General features: G+C 44.5%; 1 protein-coding gene across 2 annotated transcripts in view; it reads left to right on the forward strand.

Moving 5' to 3' along the window:
- Nucleotides 1-22612, forward strand: part of hepacam2 (HEPACAM family member 2) — a 46117-nt gene that overhangs the window by 14737 nt on the left and 8768 nt on the right. The window contains exons 2-5 of one of the 2 annotated variants that reach the window (XM_055893593.1): nucleotides 7462-7568; nucleotides 9168-9452; nucleotides 14171-14470; nucleotides 15499-15624. In XM_055893593.1, the coding sequence (XP_055749568.1) occupies nucleotides 7462-7568; nucleotides 9168-9452; nucleotides 14171-14470; nucleotides 15499-15624 (818 nt within the window). Of the gene's footprint in view, nucleotides 1-7208; nucleotides 7569-9167; nucleotides 9453-14170; nucleotides 14471-15498; nucleotides 15625-22612 lie in introns of both variants that reach the window. The other variant, XM_055893592.1, reaches the window with a different exon arrangement.

The raw sequence follows: 22612 nt of genomic DNA on the forward strand, positions 1-22612 counted from the left end.
TGTCTCTCCTCCCCTCCTCTATCATACTCTGTCTCTCCTCCCCTCTATCATACTCTGTCTCTCCTCCCCTCCTCTATCATACTCTGTCTCTCCTCCCCTCCTCTATCATACTCTGTCTCTCATTCCCTCCTCTATCATACTCTGTCTCTCCTCCCCTCCTCTATCATACTCTGTCTCTCCTCCCCTCTATCATACTCTGTCTCTCCTCCCCTCCTCTATCATACTCTCTCTCTCCTCCCCTCCTCTATCATACTCTGTCTCTCCTCCCCTTCTCTATCATACTCTGTCTCTCCTCCCCTCCTCTATCATACTCTGTCTCTCATTCCCTCCTCTATCATACTCTGTCTCTCATTCCCTCCTCTATCATACTCTGTCTCTCATTCCCTCCTCTATCATACTCTGTCTCTCCTCCCCTTCTCTATCATACTCTGTCTCTCATTCCCTCCTCTATCATACTCTGTCTCTCCTCCCCTTCTCTATCATACTCTGTCTCTCCTCCCCTTCTCTATCATACTCTGTCTCTCATTCCCTCCTCTATCATACTCTGTCTCTCCTCCCCTCCTCTATCATACTCTGTCTCTCCTCCCCTCCTCTATCATACTCTCTCTCCTCCCCTCCTCTATCATACTCTATCTCTCCTCCCCTCTATCACACCCTGTCTCTCCTCCCCTCCTCTATCATACTCTGTCTCTCCTTCCCTCTATCATACTCTGTCTCTCCTCCCCTCCTCTATCATACTCTGTCTCTCCTCCCCTCCTCTATCATACTCTGTCTCTCCTTCCCTCTATCATACTCTGTCTCTCCTCCCCTCCTCTATCATACTCTGTCTCTCCTCCCCTTCTCTATCATACTCTGTCTCTCCTCCCCTTCTCTATCATACTCTGTCTCTCCTCCCCTTCTCTATCATACTCTGTCTCTCCTCCCCTTCTCTATCATACTCTGTCTCTCCTCCCCTTCTCTATCATACTCTGTCTCTCCTCCCCTCCTCTATCATACTCTGTCTCTCCTCCCCTCCTCTATCATACTCTCTCTCCTCCCCTTCTCTATCATACTCTGTCTCTCCTTCCCTCCTCTATCATACTCTGTCTCTCCTCCCCTCCTCTATCATACTCTCTCTCCTCCCCTCCTCTATCATACTCTCTCTCCTCCCCTCCTCTATCATACTCTCTCTCCTCCCCTCCTCTATTATACTCTGTCTCTCCTCCCCTTCTCTATCATACTCTGTCTCTCCTTCCCTCCTCTATTATACTCTGTCTCTCCTCCCATCCTCTATCATACTCTGTCTCTCCTCCCCTCCTCTATCATACTCTGTCTCTCCTCCCCTCCTCTATCATACTCTCTCTCCTCCCCTTCTCTATCATACTCTGTCTCTCCTTCCCTCCTCTATTATACTCTGTCTCTCCTTCCCTCCTCTATCATACTCTGTCTCTCCTCCCCTCCTCTATCATACTCTCTCTCCTCCCCTTCTCTATCATACTCTGTCTCTCCTCCCATCCTCTATCATACTCTGTCTCTCCTCCCCTTCTCTATCATACTCTGTCTCTCCTCCCCTCCTCTATTATACTCTGTCTCTCCTCCCCTTCTCTATCATACTCTGTCTCTCCTCCCCTCCTCTATCATACTCTGTCTCTCCTCCCCTCCTCTATTATACTCTGTCTCTCCTCCCCTTCTCTATCATACTCTGTCTCTCCTCCCCTCTATCACACCTTGTCTCTCCTCCCCTCCTCTATCATATTCTGTCTCTCCTTCCCTCCTCTATAATGCTCTGTCTCACCCCTTCCCTCCTCTATAATGCTCTCTCTCACCCCTTCCTTCCCTTCTCTATAATGCTCTGTCTCACCCCTTCCCCCCTCCTCTATAATGCTCTGTCTCACCCCTTCCTTCCCTCCTCTATAATGCTCTGTCTCACCCCTTCCCCCCTCCTCTGTAATGCTCTCTCTCACCCCTTCCCTCCTCCGCTATAATGTTCTATCTCACCCCTTCCTTCCCTTCTCTATAATGCTCTATCTCACCCCTTCCTCCCCTCCTCTATAATGTTCTGTCTCACCCCTTCCCTCCTCCTCTATAATGCTTTGTCTCACCCCTTCCCCCTCTCCTCTATAATGCTCTCTCTCACCCCTTCCTCCCCTCCTTTATAATGTTCTGTCTCACCCCTTCCTCCCCTCCTCTATAATGCTCTGTCTCACCCCTTCCTCCCCTCCTCTATAATGCTTTGTCTCACCCCTTCCCTCCTCTATAATGCTCTCTCACCCCTCCCTCCCCTCCTCTATAATGCTCTCTCTCACCCCTTCCCTCCTCTATAATGCTCTCTCTCACCGCTTCCCCCCTCCTCTATAATGCTCTGTCTCACCGCTTCCCCCCTCCTCTATAATGCTCTGTCTCACCACTTCCCCCCTCCTCTATAATGCTCTGTCTCACCGCTTCCCCCCTCCTCTATAATGCTCTCTCTCACCCCTTCACACCTCTATAATGCCCTCTCTCACCCCTTCCTTCCCTCCTCTATAATGCTCTGTCTCACCCCTTCCCTCCTCCTCTATAATGCTTTGTCTCACCCCTTCCCCCCCTCCTCTATAATGCTTTGTCTCACCCCTTCCCCCCTCCTCTATAATGCTCTCTCTCACCCCTTCCTTCCCTTCTCTATAATGCTCTGTCTCACCCCTTCCCTACTCTATAATGCTTTCTCACCCCTTCCCCCCCCTCTGTAATGCTCTCTCTCACCCCTTCCTACCCTCCTCTATAATGCTCTCTCTCACCCCTTCCTACCCTCCTCTATAATGTTCTGTCTCACCCCTTCCCCCCTCCTCTATAATGTTCTGTCTCACCCCTTCCCTCCTCTATAATGCTCTCTCTCACCCCTTTCTTCCCTCCTCTATAATGTTCTGTCTCACCCCTTCCCTCCTCCTCTATAATGCTTTGTCTCACCCCTTCCCCCCCTCCTCTATAATGCTCTGTCTCACCCCTTCCTCCCCTCCTCTATAATGATCTGTCTCACCCCTTCCCCCCTCCTCTATAATGCTCTGTCTCACCCCTTCCCCCCTCCTCTGTAATGCTTTGTCTCACCCCTTCCTCCCCTCCTCTATAATGCTCTGTCTCACCCCTTCCTCCCCTCCTCTATAATGCTCTCTCTCACCCCTTCCTTCCCTTCTCTATAATGCTCTGTCTCACCCCTTCCCTCCTCCTCTATAATGCTTTGTCTCACCCCTTCCCCCCCTCCTCTATAATGCTCTGTCTCACCCCTTCCTCCCCTCCTCTATAATGATCTGTCTCACCCCTTCCCCCCTCCTCTATAATGCTCTGTCTCACCACTTCCCCCCTCCTCTGTAATGCTTTGTCTCACCCCTTCCATCCTCTATAATGCTTTGTCTCACCCCTTCCCTCCTCTATAATGCTCTCTCACCCCTTCCTCCCCTCCTCTATAATGCTCTGTCTCACCCCTTCCCCCCTCCTCTATAATGTTTTGTCTCACCCCTTCCCTCCTCTATAATGCTCTCTCTCACCCCTCCCTCCCCTCCTCTATAATGCTCTGTCTCACCCCTTCCCCCCTCCTCTATAATGCTTTGTCTCACCCCTTCCCTCCTCTATAATGCTCTCTCTCCCCCTTCCCTCCTCTATAATGCTCTCTCTCACCCCTTCCCTCCTCTATAATGCTCTGTCTCACCCCTTCCTCCCCTCCTCTATAATGCTCTGCCTCACCCCTTCCTTCCCTCCTCTATAATGCTCTGTCTCACCCCTTCCCCCTACTCTATAATGCTTTGTCTCACCCCTTCCCTCCTCTAGAATGCTCTCTCACTCCTTCCCCCACTCCTCTATAATATTCTGTCTCACCCCTTCCTCCCTTCCTCTATCATACTCTGTCTCACCCCTTCCTCCCCTCCTCTATCATGCTCTGTCTCACCCCTTCCTCCCCTCCTCTATAATGCCTTGTCTCACCCCTTCCCTCCTCTATAATGCTCTCTCACCCATTCCTCCCCTCCTCTATAGTACTCTGTCTCACCCCTTCCTCCCCTCCTCTATCATGCTCTGTCTCACCCCTTCCTCCCCTCCTCTATAATGCCTTGTCTCACCCCTTCCCTCCTCTATAATGCTCTCTCACCCATTCCTCCCCTCCTCTATAATGCTCTCTCTCACCCCTTCCCCCACTCCTCTATAATGCTCTGTCTCACCCCTTCCTCCCACCTCTATAATGCTCTGTCTCACCCCTTCCCTCCTCTATAATGCTCTGTCTCACCCCTTCCTCCCTCCTCTATAATGCCTTGTCTCACCCCTTCCCTCCTCTATAATGCTCTCTCACCCCTTTCCCCACTCCTCTATAATGCTCTGTCTCACCCCTTCCCCCCCTCCTCTATCATGCTTTGTCTCACCCCTTCCCTCCTCTATAATGCTCTCTCTTAACCATTCCCTCCTCTATAATGCTCTGTCTCACCCCTTCCTCCCCTCCTCTATTTTGCTTTGTCTCACCCCTTCCCTCCTTTATAATGCTTTGTCTCACCCCTTCCTCCCCTCCTCTATAATGATCTGTCTCACCCCTCCCCCCTCCTCTATACTGCTTTGTCTCACCCCTTCCCTCCTCTATAATGCTCTCTCTCAACCCTTCCTCCCCTCCTCTATAATGCTCTGTCTCACCCCTTCCCTCCTCTATAATGCTCTCTCTCAACCCTTCCTCCCCTCCTCTATAATGCTTTGTCTCACCCCTTCCCTCCTCTATAATGCTCTCTCTCACCCCTTCCTCCCCTCCTCTATCATACTCTGTCTCACCCCTTCCTCCCCTCCTCTATAATTATCTCTCTCACCCCTTCCTCCCCTCCTCTATAATGTTCTGTCTCACCCATTCCTCCACTCCTCTATCATGCTCTCTCACCCCTTCCTCCCCTCCTCTATCATGATCTCTCTCACCCCTTCATCCCCTCCTCCATCATGCTCTGTCTCACCCCTTCCTCCCCTCCTCTATAATGCTCTCTCTCACCCCTCCTCTATAATGCTCTGTCTCACCGCTTCCCCCCTCCTCTATAATGCTTTGTCTCACCCCTTCCCTCCTCTATAATGCTCTCTCTCACCCCTTCCCTCCTCTATAATGCTCTCTCTCACCCCTTCCCTCCTCTGTAATGCTCTCTCTCACCCCTTCCCTCCTCTGTAATGCTCTCTCTCACCCCTTCCCTCCTCTGTAATGCTCTCTCTCACCCCTCCCTCCTCTATAATGCTCTGTCTCACCCCTTCCTTCCCTCCTCTATAATGTTCTGTCTCACCCCTTCCCTCCTCCTCTATAATGCTTTGTCTCACCCCTTCCCTCCTCTATAATGCTCTCTCTCACCCCTTCCCTCCTCTATAATGCTCTCTCTCACCCCTTCCCTCCTCTGTAATGCTCTCTCTCACCCCTTCCCTCCTCTGTAATGCTCTCTCTCACCCCTTCCCTCCTCTGTAATGCTCTCTCTCACCCCTTCCCTCCTCTGTAATGCTCTCTCTCACCCCTTCCCTCCTCTGTAATGCTCTCTCTCACCCCTTCCCTCCTCTGTAATGCTCTCTCTCACCCCTTCCCTCCTCTATAATGCTCTCTCTCACCCCTTCCCTCCTCTATAATGCTCTCTCTCACCCCTTCCCTCCTCTGTAATGCTCTCTCTCACCCCTTCCCTCCTCTGTAATGCTCTCTCTCACCCCTTCCCTCCTCTGTAATGCTCTCTCTCACCCCTTCCCTCCTCTGTAATGCTCTCTCTCACCCCTTCCCTCCTCTGTAATGCTCTCTCTCACCCCTTCCCTCCTCTGTAATGCTCTCTCTCACCCCTTCCCTCCTCTGTAATGCTCTCTCTCACCCCTTCCCTCCTCTATAATGCTCTCTCTCACCCCTTCCCTCCTCTATAATGCTCTCTCTCACCCCTTCCCTCCTCTATAATGTTCTCTCTCACCCCTTCCCTCCTCTATAATGCTCTCTCTCACCCCTTCCCTCCTCTATAATGCTCTCTCTCACCCCTTCCCTCCTCTGTAATGCTCTCTCTCACCCCTTCCCTCCTCTGTAATGCTCTCTCTCACCCCTTCCCTCCTCTATAATGCTCTCTCTCACCCCTTCCCTCCTCTACAATGCTCTCTCTCACCCCTTCCCTCCTCTGTAATGCTCTCTCTCACCCCTTCCCTCCTCTATTATACTCTGTCTCACCCCTTCCCCCTCCTCTATAATGCTCTGTCTCACCCCTTCCTCCCCTCCTCTATAATGTTCTATCTCACCCCTTTCTTCCCTTCTCTATAATGCTCTGTCTCACCCCTTCCCTCCTCCTCTATAATGCTTTGTGTCACCCCTTCCCCCCCTCCTCTATCATGCTCTCTCTCACCCCTTCCTCCCCTCCTCTATAATGTTCTGTCTCACCCCTTCCTCCCTTCCTCTATCATACTCTGTCTCACCCCTTCCTCCCCTCCTCTGTCATGCTCTGTCTCACCCCTTCCTCCCCTCCTCTATAATGCTTTGTCTCACCCCTCCCCTCCTCTATAATGCTCTCTCACCCCTTCCTCCCCTCCTCTGTCATGCTCTGTCTCACCCCTTCCTCCCCTCCTCTATAATGCTTTGTCTCACCCCTCCCCTCCTCTATAATGCTCTCTCACCCCTTCCTCCCCTCCTCTATCATACTCTGTCTCTCCCCTTCCTTCCCTCCTCTATAACATACTCTCCCTTCCTTCCCTCCTCTATAATGCTCTGTCTCACCCTTTCCTCCCCTCCTCTATAATGCTCTGTCTCACCCCTTCCTTCCCTCTATAATGCTCTGTCTCACCCCTTCCTCCCCTCCTCTATAATGTTCTGTCTCACCCCTTCCTCCCCTCCTCTACCATACTCTGTCTCACCCCTCCCCTCCTCTATAATGCTCTCTCACCCCTTCCTCCCCTCCTCTATCATACTCTGTCTCTCCCCTTCCTTCCCTCCTCTATAACATACTCTCCCTTCCTTCCCTCCTCTATAATGCTCTGTCTCACCCCTTCCTCCCCTCCTCTATAATGTTCTGTCTCACCCCTTCCTCCCCTCCTCTACCATACTCTGTCTCACCCCTCCCCTCCTCTATAATGCTCTCTCACCCCTTCCTCCCCTCCTCTATCATACTCTGTCTCTCCCCTTCCTTCCCTCCTCTATAACATACTCTCCCTTCCTTCCCTCCTCTATAATGCTCTGTCTCACCCCTTCCTCCCCTCCTCTATAATATTCTGTCTCACCCCTTCCTTCCCTCCATCCTCAGAAGTAAACTCAGAGATCGTCCATATTCCGTCCGTGCTCCATGGCGTCAAAGGGAAGTCCCTCCTCCTATCCGTGGAGACTTACTTCCGATTGGAGGACGTTGAGATCCAGGGCAGCTGGTACCAGACCCGGCCAGGGGGCCCCAAAACCCTGCTGGTGACATTCCACAACCACACAGTCATCATGCTGGCCTCGATGAGACACAGGAACCGCTACTTTTTCCAGCCCCCCAACGCCTCTCTCCTGATCCCCAGACTGGACGAGGCGGCGGAGGGAGACTATCACCTGGACCTGGACATTCACTTCCCCCAGAGACAGGAGCTCGTCCGGGCCGAGAGGACTGTCCACGTCACCGTCGATGGTGAGTTAGTGGACACCAGAGAGTCTTATCTGTCAGTCTGTATTGTCCTTTATAGATTTATTAAAGCAATATAAAAGACATATTAAGAGGGTAAGAAATATATTTATTTTAGCCTTTTAAAATCAAATCAAATCAAATTGTATTCGTCACACGCGCCGAATACAACTGGTGTAGTAGACCTTACTGTGATATGCTTACTGACAAGCCCTTAACCAACAATGCAGTTCAAGAAATAGAGTTAAGAAAATATTTACTAAATAAACTAAAGTAAAAAATAAAATAAAAAGGAACACAATAAAATAACAATAACTAGGTGTTACGGCTGTCATCGGAATGAGACCAAGGTGCAGCGTGGTAGGTGTACATTTTGAATTTATTAAATGAACACCAAAAAAAACAAGAAAGATAAACGACACGCAAAGTATTGTTGCGCTAAACCAGCAACTAACAAAAAAACTAGATGCCACAACAGAAAGTGGGAAAAAGGGCTGCCTAAGTATGATTCCCAATCAGAAACAACGATAGACAGCTGCCTCTGACTGGGAACCATACTCGGCCAAAAACAAAGAAATAGACAACATAGAATACCCACCCCAAATCACACCCTGACCTAACCAAATAGAGAAATAAAACGGCTCTCTAAGGTCAGGGCGTGACACTAGGTTCCTTCAGTAACTAGGTTCCTTCAGAAACTAGGTTCCTACAGTAACTAGGTTCCTTCAGAAACTAGGTTCCTTCAGTAACTAGGTTCCTTCAGTAACTAGGTTCCTTCAGTAACTAGGATCCTTCAGAAACTAGGTTCCTACAGTAACTAGGGGATCCTTCAGTAACTAGGTTCCTTCAGAAACTAGGTTCCTACAGTAACTAGGATCCTTCAGTAACTAGGATCCTTCAAGAACTAGGTTCCTTCAGTAACTAGGATCCTTCAGTAACTAGGTTCCTTCAGTAACTAGGATCCTTCAGTAACTAGGTTCCTTCAGTAACTAGGATCCTTCAGTAACTAGGATCCTTCAGTAACTAGGATCCTTCAGTAACTAGGTTCCTTCAGTAACTAGGTTCCTTCAGTAACTAGGTTCCTTCAGTAACTAGGATCCTTCAGTAACTAGGTTCCTTCAGTAACTAGGTTAATTAAGTAACTAGAATCCTTCAGTAACTAGGTTCCTTCAGTAACTAGGTTAATTAAGTAACTAGGATCCTTCAGTAACTAGGATCCTTCAGTAACTAGGTTCCTACAGTAACTAGGATCCTTCAGTAACTAGGTTCCTTCAGTAACTAGCTTCCTTCAGTAACTAGGATCCTTCATTAACTAGGTTCCTTCAGTAACTAGGTTAATTAAGTAACTAGGATCATTCAGTAACTATTTTCCTTCAGTAACTATGATCCTTCAGTAACTAGGGTCCTTCAGTAACTAGGTTCCTTCAGTAATTAGGATCCTTCAGTAACTAGGATCCTTTAGTAACTAGGTTCCTTCAGTAACTAGGATCCTTCAGTAACTAGGTTAATTAAGTAACTACAAAGATATGTACTTTTGTGGCTTGCTTGGCTGCACTTAATATGTGCCTATCATCATCCTACTGTTTCCTCTCTCCCCTTCTCCAGTACCTGTGTCCACTCCAGTTATCCAGAAGACACCATCTTCTACAGTTGTTGAGGACAAGGAAAACGTGACGTGGACCTGTAGGGTGGGGAACGGAACCAGGGTCCAGTACCAGTGGCTGAGGAACAACATGCCCCTAGATGCTAGTGATCGCCATCAGTTTTCCCAGGACAACTCTACTCTGGTGATAAGCCCTGTGAGGAAGAAGGACATTGGACAGTACCGCTGCCTGGCCAGGAACCACATCAGCCAGAGACAGAGCCACACCCTGGACCTCAGTGTCTTCTGTAAGTACTGAAGTTCTGTCTATAACAGCACATTACTGTAGTTCTGTCTATAATATCACATTACTGTAGTTCTGTCTATAATAGCACATTACTGTAGTTCAGTCTATAACAAAACATTACTGTAGTTCTGTCTATAACAGCACATTACTGTAGTTCTGTCTATAATATCACATTACTGTAGTTCTGTCTATAATAGCACATTACTGTAGTTCTGTCTATAATATCAAATTACTGTAGTTCTGTCTATAACAGCACATTACTGTAGTTCTGTCTTTAACAGCACATTACTGTAGTTCTGTCTATAACAGCACATTACTGTAGTTCTGTCTATAACAAAACATTACTGTAGTTCTGTCTATAACAGCACATTACTGTAGTTCTGTCTATAACAAAACATTACTGTAGGTCTGTCTATAACAGCACATTACTGTAGTTCTGTCTATAACAAAACATTACTGTAGGTCTGTCTATAACAGCACATTACTGTAGTTCCGTCTATGACAGAACATCGCTGTAGTTCTGTCTATAACAGCACATTACTGTAGTTCTGTCTATAACAGCACATTACTGTAGTTCTGTCTATAACAGCACATTACTGTAGTTCTGTCTATAACAAAACATTACTGTAGGTCTGTCTATAACAGCACATTACTGTAGTTCTGTCCTCAACAGCACATTACTGTAGTTCTGTCTATAACAGCACATTACTGTAGTTCTGTCTATAACAGCACATTACTGTAGTTCTGTCTATAACAAAACATTACTGTAGGTCTGTCTATAACAGCACATTACTGTAGTTCTGTCTATAACAGCACATTACTGTAGTTCTGTCTATAACAGCACATTACTGTAGTTCTGTCTATAACAGCACATTACTGTAGTTCTGTCTATAACAGCACATTACTGTAGTTCTGTCTATAACAGCACATTACTGTAGTTCTGTCTATAACAGCACATTACTGTAGTTCTGTCTATAACAGCACATTACTGTAGTTCTGTCTATAACAGCACATTACTGTAGTTCTGTCTATAACAGCACATTACTGTAGGTCTGTCTATAACAGCACATTACTGTAGTTCTGTCTATAACAGCACATTACTGTAGTTCTGTCTATAACAGCACATTACTGTAGGTCTGTCTATAACAGCACATTACTGTAGTTCTGTCCTCAACAGCACATTACTGTAGTTCTGTCTATAACAGCACATTACTGTAGTTCTGTCTATAACAGCACATTACTGTAGTTCTGTCTATAACAGCACATTACTGTAGTTCTGTCTATAACAAAACATTACTGTAGGTCTGTCTATAACAGCACATTACTGTAGTTCTGTCTATAACAGCACATTACTGTAGTTCTGTCTATAACAGCACATTACTGTAGTTCTGTCTATAACAGCACATTACTGTAGGTCTGTCTATAACAGCACATTACTGTAGTTCTGTCTATAACAGCACATTACTGTAGTTCTGTCTATAACAGCACATTACTGTAGTTCTGTCTATAACAGCACATTACTGTAGTTCTGTCTATAACAGCACATTACTGTAGTTCTGTCTATAACAGCACATTACTGTAGTTCTGTCTATAACAGCACATTACTGTAGTTCTGTCTATAACAGCACATTACTGTAGGTCTGTCTATAACAGCACATTACTGTAGTTCTGTCTATAACAGCACATTACTGTAGTTCTGTCTATAACAGCACATTACTGTAGGTCTGTCTATAACAGCACATTACTGTAGTTCTGTCCTCAACAGCACATTACTGTAGTTCTGTCCTCAACAGCACATTACTGTAGGTCTGTCTATAACAGCACATTACTGTAGTTCTGTCCTCAACAGCACATTACTGTAGTTCTGTCTATAACAGCACATTACTGTAGTTCTGTCTATTACTGCACGTTATACATGATATTTTTGGTCATTTAACAGATACTCTTATCCAGAGCGACTTACAGGAGCAATTAGTGTTCAGTGCCATGCTCAAGGGCACAGCAACAGATTTGTTTCACCTAGTCGGCTCGGTGATTCAAACTAGCAACCTTTCAATTACCTGCCCAACGGTCTTAACCACTAGGCTACTTGCCACCACTATAAAAATGTTGTACAAATGTCTCAGACATACAACTACTTCACAGGCAACTACGTCTCATAAAACTACTTCACATACAACTACGTCTCATACAACTACTTCACAGACAACTACGTCTCATACAACTACTTCACAGACAACTACGTCTCATACAACTACTTCACAGACAACTACGTCTCATACAACTACTTCACAGACAACTACGTCTCATACAACTACTTCACAGACAACTACGTCTCATACTACTGCTTCACAGACAACTACGTCTCATACAACTACTTCACAGACAACTACGTCTCATACAGCTACTTCACAGACAACTATGTCTCATACAACTACATCTCATAAAACTACGTCTCATACAACATGGGTCACAATAGAACATAATGTTTGTTATTCATGAGCTAGTCAATGCAGAATATATGTAAAAATTAATAAATAAGAGCCTGGGGAAAGAACTTAATGACTCAACTTCCCGCACTGTATTTTCCACATTTTACAGAAGTGTAAAGACTTCCATCCTCCTGGCCTTCTATGAGTAATACCAGTATGTAAATTCAAACCATGAGAGAGCTCAGTGAGGTCTGAAAACAGAAGTGACTGAAATTTGCATGGGAGTCTGACAGAGGCCCACTGTTCTGTGGCGATACTATCATGTCAGTACTGCAGTATCGCTATCGGGCCTCCGTTAGGTTAAGGAAACCAGGCTGGTTGTGGCAGGTTTGGAGGTTAGCCGACGTGGAAGGATACTGTTGACATATGTTCAGACATTAACCCACTCTACAGTTGAAAACAAGACAACAAATGTTGTAGTAGGCCAATTTGCAGTCCAATTATGCTAAATGCATTTGCTAATGGTTGTATGTTGAGATGCAGTCAGAGGAAAGGGATTTAATAGATGGAACTTCTTTGCCTTAGCATCTTGTATTTTTTAGATAAATATGTTTTATTTAGGTTTTTAGACAATAGACCATAGACATAGACAAAAGATAACAGACAACTGAACATTTCACAGACAGGGATCCACTAAAGTGGCGCAGCTGTCTAAGGCACTGTATCTCAGTGCTTGAGGCATCATTAGAGACACCCTGGTTCAAATCCAGGCTGTATCACAACTGGCTGTAATGGGGAATCCCATAGGGCGTTGTGCAATTGGCCCAGTGTCGTCTGGGTTTGGCTGGTGTAGGCCGTCAGTGTAAATAAGAACTTGTTCTTAACTGACTTGACTAGTTCAATATTGGTGGAGTGCTTCAGAGATGGTTGTCCTTTTGGAAGGTTCTCCCCCATCTCCACAAAGTAACTCTGGAGCTCTGTCAGAGTGACCATTGGGTTCTTGGTCAAGGCCCTTCTTCCCTGATTGCTCAGTTTGGCCGGGCGGGCGGGCAGCTCCAGGAAGAGTCTTGGTGGTTCCAAACTTCTCCATTTAAGAATGATGGAGGCCACTGTTCTTGGTGACCTTCAATGCTGCAGAAATGGGTTGGTACCCAGATCTGTGCCTCGTCACAATCCTGTCTCAGAGCTCTACTGACAATTCCTTTGACCTCATGGCTTGGTTTTCGCTCTGACTTACACTGTTAACTGTGGGACCTTATATAGATAGATGTGAGCCTTTCCAAATCATGTCCAATCAACTGAATTTACCACAGGTAGACTCCAATCAAGTTGTAGAAACATCTCAATGATGATCAATGGAAACAGGATGCACCTGAGCTCAATTTTCGAGTCTCATAGCAAAAAGTCTGAGTACTTATATAAATAAGGTATTTCTGTTCTTATATTTTGAATACATTTGCAAAAATGTTGAAAAACTTGTTTTTGCTTTGTCGTTATGCGGTATTGTATGTAGATTGCTGAGGATTTTCATTTATTTAATTCATTTTATAATAAGGCTGTAACGTAACAAAATGTGGAAAAAATCAAGGGGTCTGAATACTTTCTGAAGGCACTGTATGTCTTGTAACCTGATTTGTAGTGGTGAAGAGCCCAATGCTGCTTCACAATAGGATGACATGTTTGGTCATTTAATGACATTCTGAATATATATGTATCTTTTTTAGAATAATAATTTTTTTACCCCTTTTTCTCCCCAGTTTCGTGGTATCCTATTGGTAGTTACAGTCTTGTCCCATCGCTGCAACTCCCGTACGGACTCGGAAGAGGCGAAGGTCGAGAGCCATATCGAGAGCTATGACCCTGCCAAGCTGCACTGCTTCTTGACACACTGTTCGCTCAGTCCGGAAGCCAGCCGCACCAATGTGTCGGAGGAAACACTGTACAATTGGCGACGGCGTCAGCGTGCATGCGCCAAACTCTCCCCTAACCCGGACGACACTGTCCCAATTGTGCGCCGCCTCATGGGTCTCCTGGTCGCGGCCAGATGCACACAGCCCGGGATCGAACTCGGGTCTGTAGTGACGCCTTAAGCACTGTAATGCAGTGCCTCAGACTGCTGCGTCATTTAGGAGGCCCTGACATTCTGAGTTATTGCTAATAAAACAATTTATCCTAGCTGCCAAAGGATCCTAGCTTTCCACAGTCCCAATAGAGCTTGAAGTCGATCATAAAACTATGTTCCCAGGGGCCGGTTTGTGACAATATGAACCACTCTAATATCTCCCAGATGGCCCCTACAACCTGGCTGTGAAGTCTGACCATGGTCTGCGAACTGGAGAGGTCTTCACAGTGAACCCTGGTGAGCTGGTGTTCTTCGACTGTCAGGCCGACTCCAACCCTCCCAACAGCTGTATGTGGATCTCTAAGACCAACAACGCCACTGAGGTCATCACTGTGGGACTGCGCCTGGAGGTCACCTCTTACAAACTGGCCCAGGCCGAGGAGTTCCTGTGTAGGGCGTTTAACAATGTGACCCAGAAGCAGGACGAGACCCAGTTCACCCTGGTGGTGGCCAGCCTGGGGACAGGTGGGTAGAGCTGGCCTGGGGTGCTGGAGGGAGCGTAGGAGGGCTTGGGAACACACACACACACAACCCTGGGGTGCTGGCATAGCGTAGGTGGAACTGGGAATCAGGTCTGAGTACACACTGTGCACATTATCATGCCATAAGGTACCAAGGTGAAGACCTACATTTGTAACCTACGTAGTTTATAAAGTATGACTTTTCTAAATATGAGCAGTAACCTTGCTTGCTGAGAGTCCAAATGAAAGGTACATTTACAACAGAGCCCGTTAATCCACCCACACAAGGTGAATCATAAATATTGTATTTCTCCTTAGTTGCCAAGTCCTGGTCACTCTGGCCTGTGTAAAAGTCCACTGGCTCTATGGGAGAGTAAACAGAGAAAAATAACAGCTGGTCTCATTGTTGACCATGTTTTACTGCATGTGTGGAGTTTCTATGCGTAGGTGGTTTCAGGCTCCAAATTGAAAAAGATACACATAATCTTGGCTACTGTATAGCAAATAACGCTGCAAATATATATATCCTATTAAGAATGATCTAAAAAGTCGATGAACAAACTAAACACACTAACTGTCTACCAGGTCTGGGTTGACAGGTTTACTCTTACCTTGGACTCTTCTCAAATTCGTACAATTTTGTCACTAAACCATCAGGGCCGGTTTCCCAGTCACAGATTATGCCTATTCCGTAACTAACAACCATTCTCAATAGCAATTCTCCATTGAAAGGACTGGGCTTAATCTGTGTCTGGGGAACCGGCCCTGTTTAAAGTTTTGAAATTTTACTCTGACTGTAACAAAACAAACTTTGTTTATACAGTGTTTTTCAATGACAGATTAACAAAGTTCCACTCAAAATTAATAAAAGGACTACAGAAGATACAGAGACAGAAAAATTGAGATGGAAAACAAAATAGCTATATAAAATCATACATTAGAAGATAGTTTTAGAAAAGTGGATTTTGAGGAGCGTTTTTTAAAGAGGCACTGATTCTGCAAGAGTTTATGGTTGTTCTCTTTCATTTGTAGGACAGGAGAGATATGTCCAGGAGAGCAGATCATTCTCTCCTCTGGCTGCCATCACTCTGTCCTGTCTGTTCATTAGCTGTATGTTACTGGTCTACTTCAGAAGGAGTTGTCATCATCCCAAGAGAGGTAAATGTTATGGTTACATTCATTATGACTTAGGGTGATAGCAGCAACTGTAAACACAGTAGAAACTAGACACTACTGTAGATACTAGACACTACTGTAGAAACTAGACACTACTGTAGCTACTAGACACTACTGTAGAAACTAGACACTACTGTAGAAACTAGACACAACTGTAGGCACTAGACACTACTGTAGACACTAGACACTACAGTAGAAACTAGACACTACTGTAGGCACTAGACACTACTGTAGACACTAGACACTACAGTAGACACTAGACACTACAGTAGACACTAGACATTACAGTAGACACTACAGTAGACACTAGACAATATTGAAGATAATAGACACTGCAGTAGACATTTGACACTGCAGTAGACACTATGCACTACCTATTGTAGACACTATACACTACAGTAGACACTACAGTAGACACTAGGCACTACACTAGACACTACAGTAGACACTGCTGTAGATACTAGACACTAGACACTACAGTAGACACTAGACCTTACTGTAGACACTACAGACACTACAGTAGACACTTGACATTACAGTAGACACTATGCACTACCTACTGTAGCCACTATACACTACAGTAGACACTACAGTATACACTAGGCACTACACTAAACACTACAGTAGACACTGCTGTAGATACTAGACACTAGACACTACAGTAGACACTAGAGACTACTGTAGACACTAGACACTACAATAGACACTACAGTAGACAAGAGACACTACAGTAGACACTACTGTAGATACTAGACACTAGACACTACAGTAGACACTAGAGACTACTGTAGACACTAGACACTACAATAGACACTACAGTAGACAAGAGACACTACAGTAGACACTAGGCACTACCGTAGACACTAGGCACTACAGTAGACACTAGACACTACTGTAGACACTAGACACTACAACAGACACTACAGTAGACACTAGGCGCTACAGTAGACACTACTCTAGATACTATACACTAGACACTACAGTAGACACTAGACACTATAGTAGACACTTAGACACTACAGTAGACACCACAGTAAACACTAGACACTACAGTAGACACTACTCTAGATACTATACACTAGACACTGCAGTAGACACTAGATACTATAGTTGACACTAGATACTATAGTAGACACTAGACACTACAGTACACACTACAGTAGACACTAGACACTACAGTAGACACTAGGCACTACAGTAGACACTACTCTAGATACTATACACTAGACACTACAGTAGACACTAGACACTATAGTAGACACTAGACATTACAGTAGACACTACAGTAGACACTAGGCACTACAGAAGACACTAGGCACTACAGTAGACACTAAACACTACAGTAGACACTAGGCACTACTGTAGACACTACTCTAGATACTATACACTAGACACTAGACACTATATTCGACACTAGACACTACAGTAGAGACTACAGTAGACACTAGACACTACTATAGACACTAGACACGACAGTAGCCACTACAGTAGACGCTAGACACTACAGTAGACACTACAGACACTACTGTAGACACTAGACACTACTATAGACACTACAGACACTACTGTAGACACTAGACACTACAGTAGACACTACAGACACTACTGTAGACACTAGACCCTACAATAGACACTCAACCTCACTGTAGACACTAGACACTACAGTAGACACTAGACATTACAGTAGACACTACAGTAGACACTAGAACATATTGAAGACAATATACACTGCAGTAGACACTTGACACTGCAGTAGACACTTGACACTGCATTAGACACTATGCACTACCTACTGTAGACACTATACACTTCAGTAGACACTGCTGTAGATACTAGACACTAGACACTACAGTAGACACTAGACACTACAGTAGACACTAAACATTACTGTAGACACACAACACTACAATAGACACAACAGTAGACACTAGACACTACAGTAGACACTGAACACTACTGTAGACACTAGACACTACATTAGACACTACATTAGACACTAGACACTACAGTAGACACTAGACACTACATCAGACACTACAGTAGACAGTAGACACTACAGTAGACACTAGACACTACATTAGACACTACAGTAGACACTAGACACTACAGTAGACACTAGACACTACATTAGACACTAAGGTAGACACTAGACACTACAGTAGACACTACATTAGACACTACAGTAGACACTAGACACTACAGTAGACACTAGACACTACATTAGACACTAAAGTAGACACTAGACACTACAGTAGACACTAGACACTACAGTAGACACTAGGCACTACATTAGACACTACTCTAGATACGATACACTAGACACTACAGTAGACACTAGACACTATAGTAGACACTAGACATTACAGTAGACACTACAGTAGACACTAGGCACTACAGAAGACACTAGGCACTACAGTAGACACTAAACACTACAGTAGACACTAGGCACTACTGTAGACACTACTCTAGATACTATACACTAGACACTAGACACTATATTCGACACTAGACACTACAGTAGAGACTACAGTAGACACTAGACACTACTATAGACACTAGACACGACAGTAGCCACTACAGTAGACGCTAGACACTACAGTAGACACTACAGACACTACTGTAGACACTAGACACTACTATAGACACTACAGACACTACTGTAGACACTAGACACTACAGTAGACACTACAGACACTACTGTAGACACTAGACCCTACAATAGACACTAGACCTCACTGTAGACACTAGACACTACAGTAGACACTAGACATTACAGTAGACACTACAGTAGACACTAGAAAATATTGAAGACAATATACACTGCAGTAGACACTTGACACTGCATTAGACACTTGACACTGCATTAGACACTATGCACTACCTACTGTAGACACTAGACACTACTATAGACACTACAGACACTACTGTAGACACTAGACACTACAGTAGACACTACAGACACTACTGTAGACACTAGACCCTACAATAGACACTAGACCTCACTGTAGACACTAGACACTACAGTAGACACTAGACATTACAGTAGACACTACAGTAGACACTAGAAAATATTGAAGACAATATACACTGCAGTAGACACTTGACACTGCAGTAGACACTTGACACTGCATTAGACACTATGCACTACCTACTGTAGACACTATACACTTCAGTAGACACTGCTGTAGATACTAGACACTAGACACTACAGTAGACACTAGACACTACAGTAGACACTAAACATTACTGTAGACACTCGACACTACAATAGACACAACAGTAGACACTAGACACTACAGTAGACACTGAACACTACTGTAGACACTAGACACTACATTAGACACTACAGTAGACACTAGACACTACAGTAGACACTAGACACTACATCAGACACTACAGTAGACACTAGACACTATAGTAGACACTAGACACTACATTAGACACTACAGTAGACACTAGACACTACAGTAGACACTAGACACTACATTAGACACTACAGTACACACTCGACACTACAATAGACACAACAGTAGACACTAGACACTACAGTAGACACTGAACACTACTGTAGACACTAGACACTACATTAGACACTACAGTAGACACTAGACACTACAGTAGACACTAGACACTACATCAGACACTACAGTAGACACTAGACACTACAGTAGACACTAGACACTACATTAGACACTACAGTAGACACTAGACACTACAGTAGACACTAGACACTACATTAGACACTACAGTAGACACTAGACACTACAGTAGACACTAGACAATACATTAGACACTACAGTAGACACTAGACACTACAGTAGACACTAGACACTACATCAGACACTACAGTAGACAGTAGACACTACAGTAGACACTAGACACTACATTCGACACTACAGTAGACACTAGACACTACAGTAGACACTAGACACTACATTAGACACTAAGGTAGACACTAGACACTACAGTAGACACTAGACACTACATTAGACACTACAGTAGACACTAGACACTACAGTAGACACTAGACACTACATTAGACACTAAAGTAGACACTAGACACTACAGTAGACACTAGACACTACAGTAGACACTAGGCACTACATTAGACACTACTCTAGATACTATACACTAGACACTACAGCAGACACTAGACACTATAGTAGCCACTAGACATTACAGTAGACACTACAGTAGACACTAGGCACTACAGAAGACACTAGGCACTACAGTAGACACTAAACACTACAGTAGACACTAGGCACTACTGTAGACACTACTCTAGATACTATACACTAGACACTAGACACTATATTCGACACTAGACACTACAGTAGAGACTACAGTAGACACTAGACACTACTATAGACACTAGACACGACAGTAGCCACTTCAGTAGACGCTAGACACTACAGTAGACACTACAGACACTACTGTAGACACTAGACACTACTATAGACACTACAGACACTACTGTAGACACTAGACACTACAGTAGACACTACAGACACTACTGTAGACACTAGACCCTACAATAGACACTAGACCTCACTGTAGGCACTAGACACTACAGTAGACACTAGACATTACAGTAGACACTACAGTAGACACTAGAAAATATTGAAGACAATATACACTGCAGTAGACACTTGACACTGCATTAGACACTTGACACTGCATTAGACACTATGCACTACCTACTGTAGACACTAGACACTACTATAGACACTACAGACACTACTGTAGACACTAGACACTACAGTAGACACTACAGACACTACTGTAGACACTAGACCCTACAATAGACACTAGACCTCACTGTAGACACTAGACACTACAGTAGACACTAGACATTACAGTAGACACTACAGTAGACAGTAGAAAATATTGAAGACAATATACACTGCAGTAGACACTTGACACTGCAGTAGACACTTGACACTGCATTAGATACTATGCACTACCTACTGTAGACACTATACACTTCAGTAGACACTGCTGTAGATACTAGACACTAGACACTACAGTAGACACTAGACACTACAGTAGACACTAAACATTACTGTAGACACTCGACACTACAATAGACACAACAGTAGACACTAGACACTACAGTAGACACTGAACACTACTGTAAACACTAGACACTACATTAGACACTACAGTAGACACTAGACACTACAGTAGACACTAGACACTACATCAGACACTACAGTAGACACTAGACACTACAGTAGACACTAGACACTACATTAGACACTACAGTAGACACTAGACACTACAGTAGACACTACAGTAGACACTAGACACTACAGTAGACACTAGACACTACATTAGACACTACAGTAGACACAAGACACTACAGTAGACACTAGACACTACATTATACACTACAGTAGACACTAGACACTACAGTAGACACTAGACACTACAGTAGACACTAGGCACTACAGTAGACACTACTCTAGATACTATACACTAGACACTACAGTAGACACTAGACACTATAGTAGACACTAGACATTACAGTAGACACTACAGTAGACACTAGGCACTACAGAAGACACTAGGCACTACAGTAGACACTAGACACTACAGTAGACACTAGGCACTACTGTAGACACTACTCTAGATACTATACACTAGACACTAGACACTATATTCGACACTAGACACTACAGTAGAGACTACAGTAGACACTAGACACTACTATAGACACTAGACACGACAGTAGCCACTACAGTAGACGCTAGACACTACAGTAGACACTACAGACACTACTGTAGACACTAGACACTACTATAGACACTACAGACACTACTGTAGACACTAGACACTACAGTAGACACTACAGACACTACTGTAGACACTAGACCCTACAATAGACACTAGACCTCACTGTAGACACTAGACACTACAGTAGACACTAGACATTACAGTAGACACTACTCTAGATACTATACACTAGACACTACAGTAGACACTAGACACTATAGTAGACACTACAGACACTACTGTAGACACTAGACACTACTATAGACACTACAGACACTACTGTAGACACTAGACACTACAGTAGACACTACAGACACTACTGTAGACACTAGACCCTACAATAGACACTAGACCTCACTGTAGACACTAGACACTACAGTAGACACTAGACATTACAGTAGACACTACAGTAGACAGTAGAAAATATTGAAGACAATATACACTGCAGTAGACACTTGACACTGCAGTAGACACTTGACACTGCATTAGATACTATGCACTACCTACTGTAGACACTATACACTTCAGTAGACACTGCTGTAGATACTAGACACTAGACACTACAGTAGACACTAGACACTACAGTAGACACTAAACATTACTGTAGACACTCGACACTACAATAGACACAACAGTAGACACTAGACACTACAGTAGACACTGAACACTACTGTAAACACTAGACACTACATTAGACACTACAGTAGACACTAGACACTACAGTAGACACTAGACACTACATCAGACACTACAGTAGACACTAGACACTACAGTAGACACTAGACACTACATTAGACACTACAGTAGACACTAGACACTACAGTAGACACTACAGTAGACACTAGACACTACAGTAGACACTAGACACTACATTAGACACTACAGTAGACACTAGACACTACAGTAGACACTAGACACTACATTATACACTACAGTAGACACTAGACACTACAGTAGACACTAGACACTACAGTAGACACTAGGCACTACAGTAGACACTACTCTAGATACTATACACTAGACACTACAGTAGACACTAGACACTATAGTAGACACTAGACATTACAGTAGACACTACAGTAGACACTAGGCACTACAGAAGACACTAGGCACTACAGTAGACACTAGACACTACAGTAGACACTAGGCACTACTGTAGACACTACTCTAGATACTATACACTAGACACTAGACA

Source organism: Salvelinus fontinalis, chromosome 32, assembly GCF_029448725.1.
Source record: "Salvelinus fontinalis isolate EN_2023a chromosome 32, ASM2944872v1, whole genome shotgun sequence".
NCBI lineage: Eukaryota > Metazoa > Chordata > Actinopteri > Salmoniformes > Salmonidae > Salvelinus > Salvelinus fontinalis.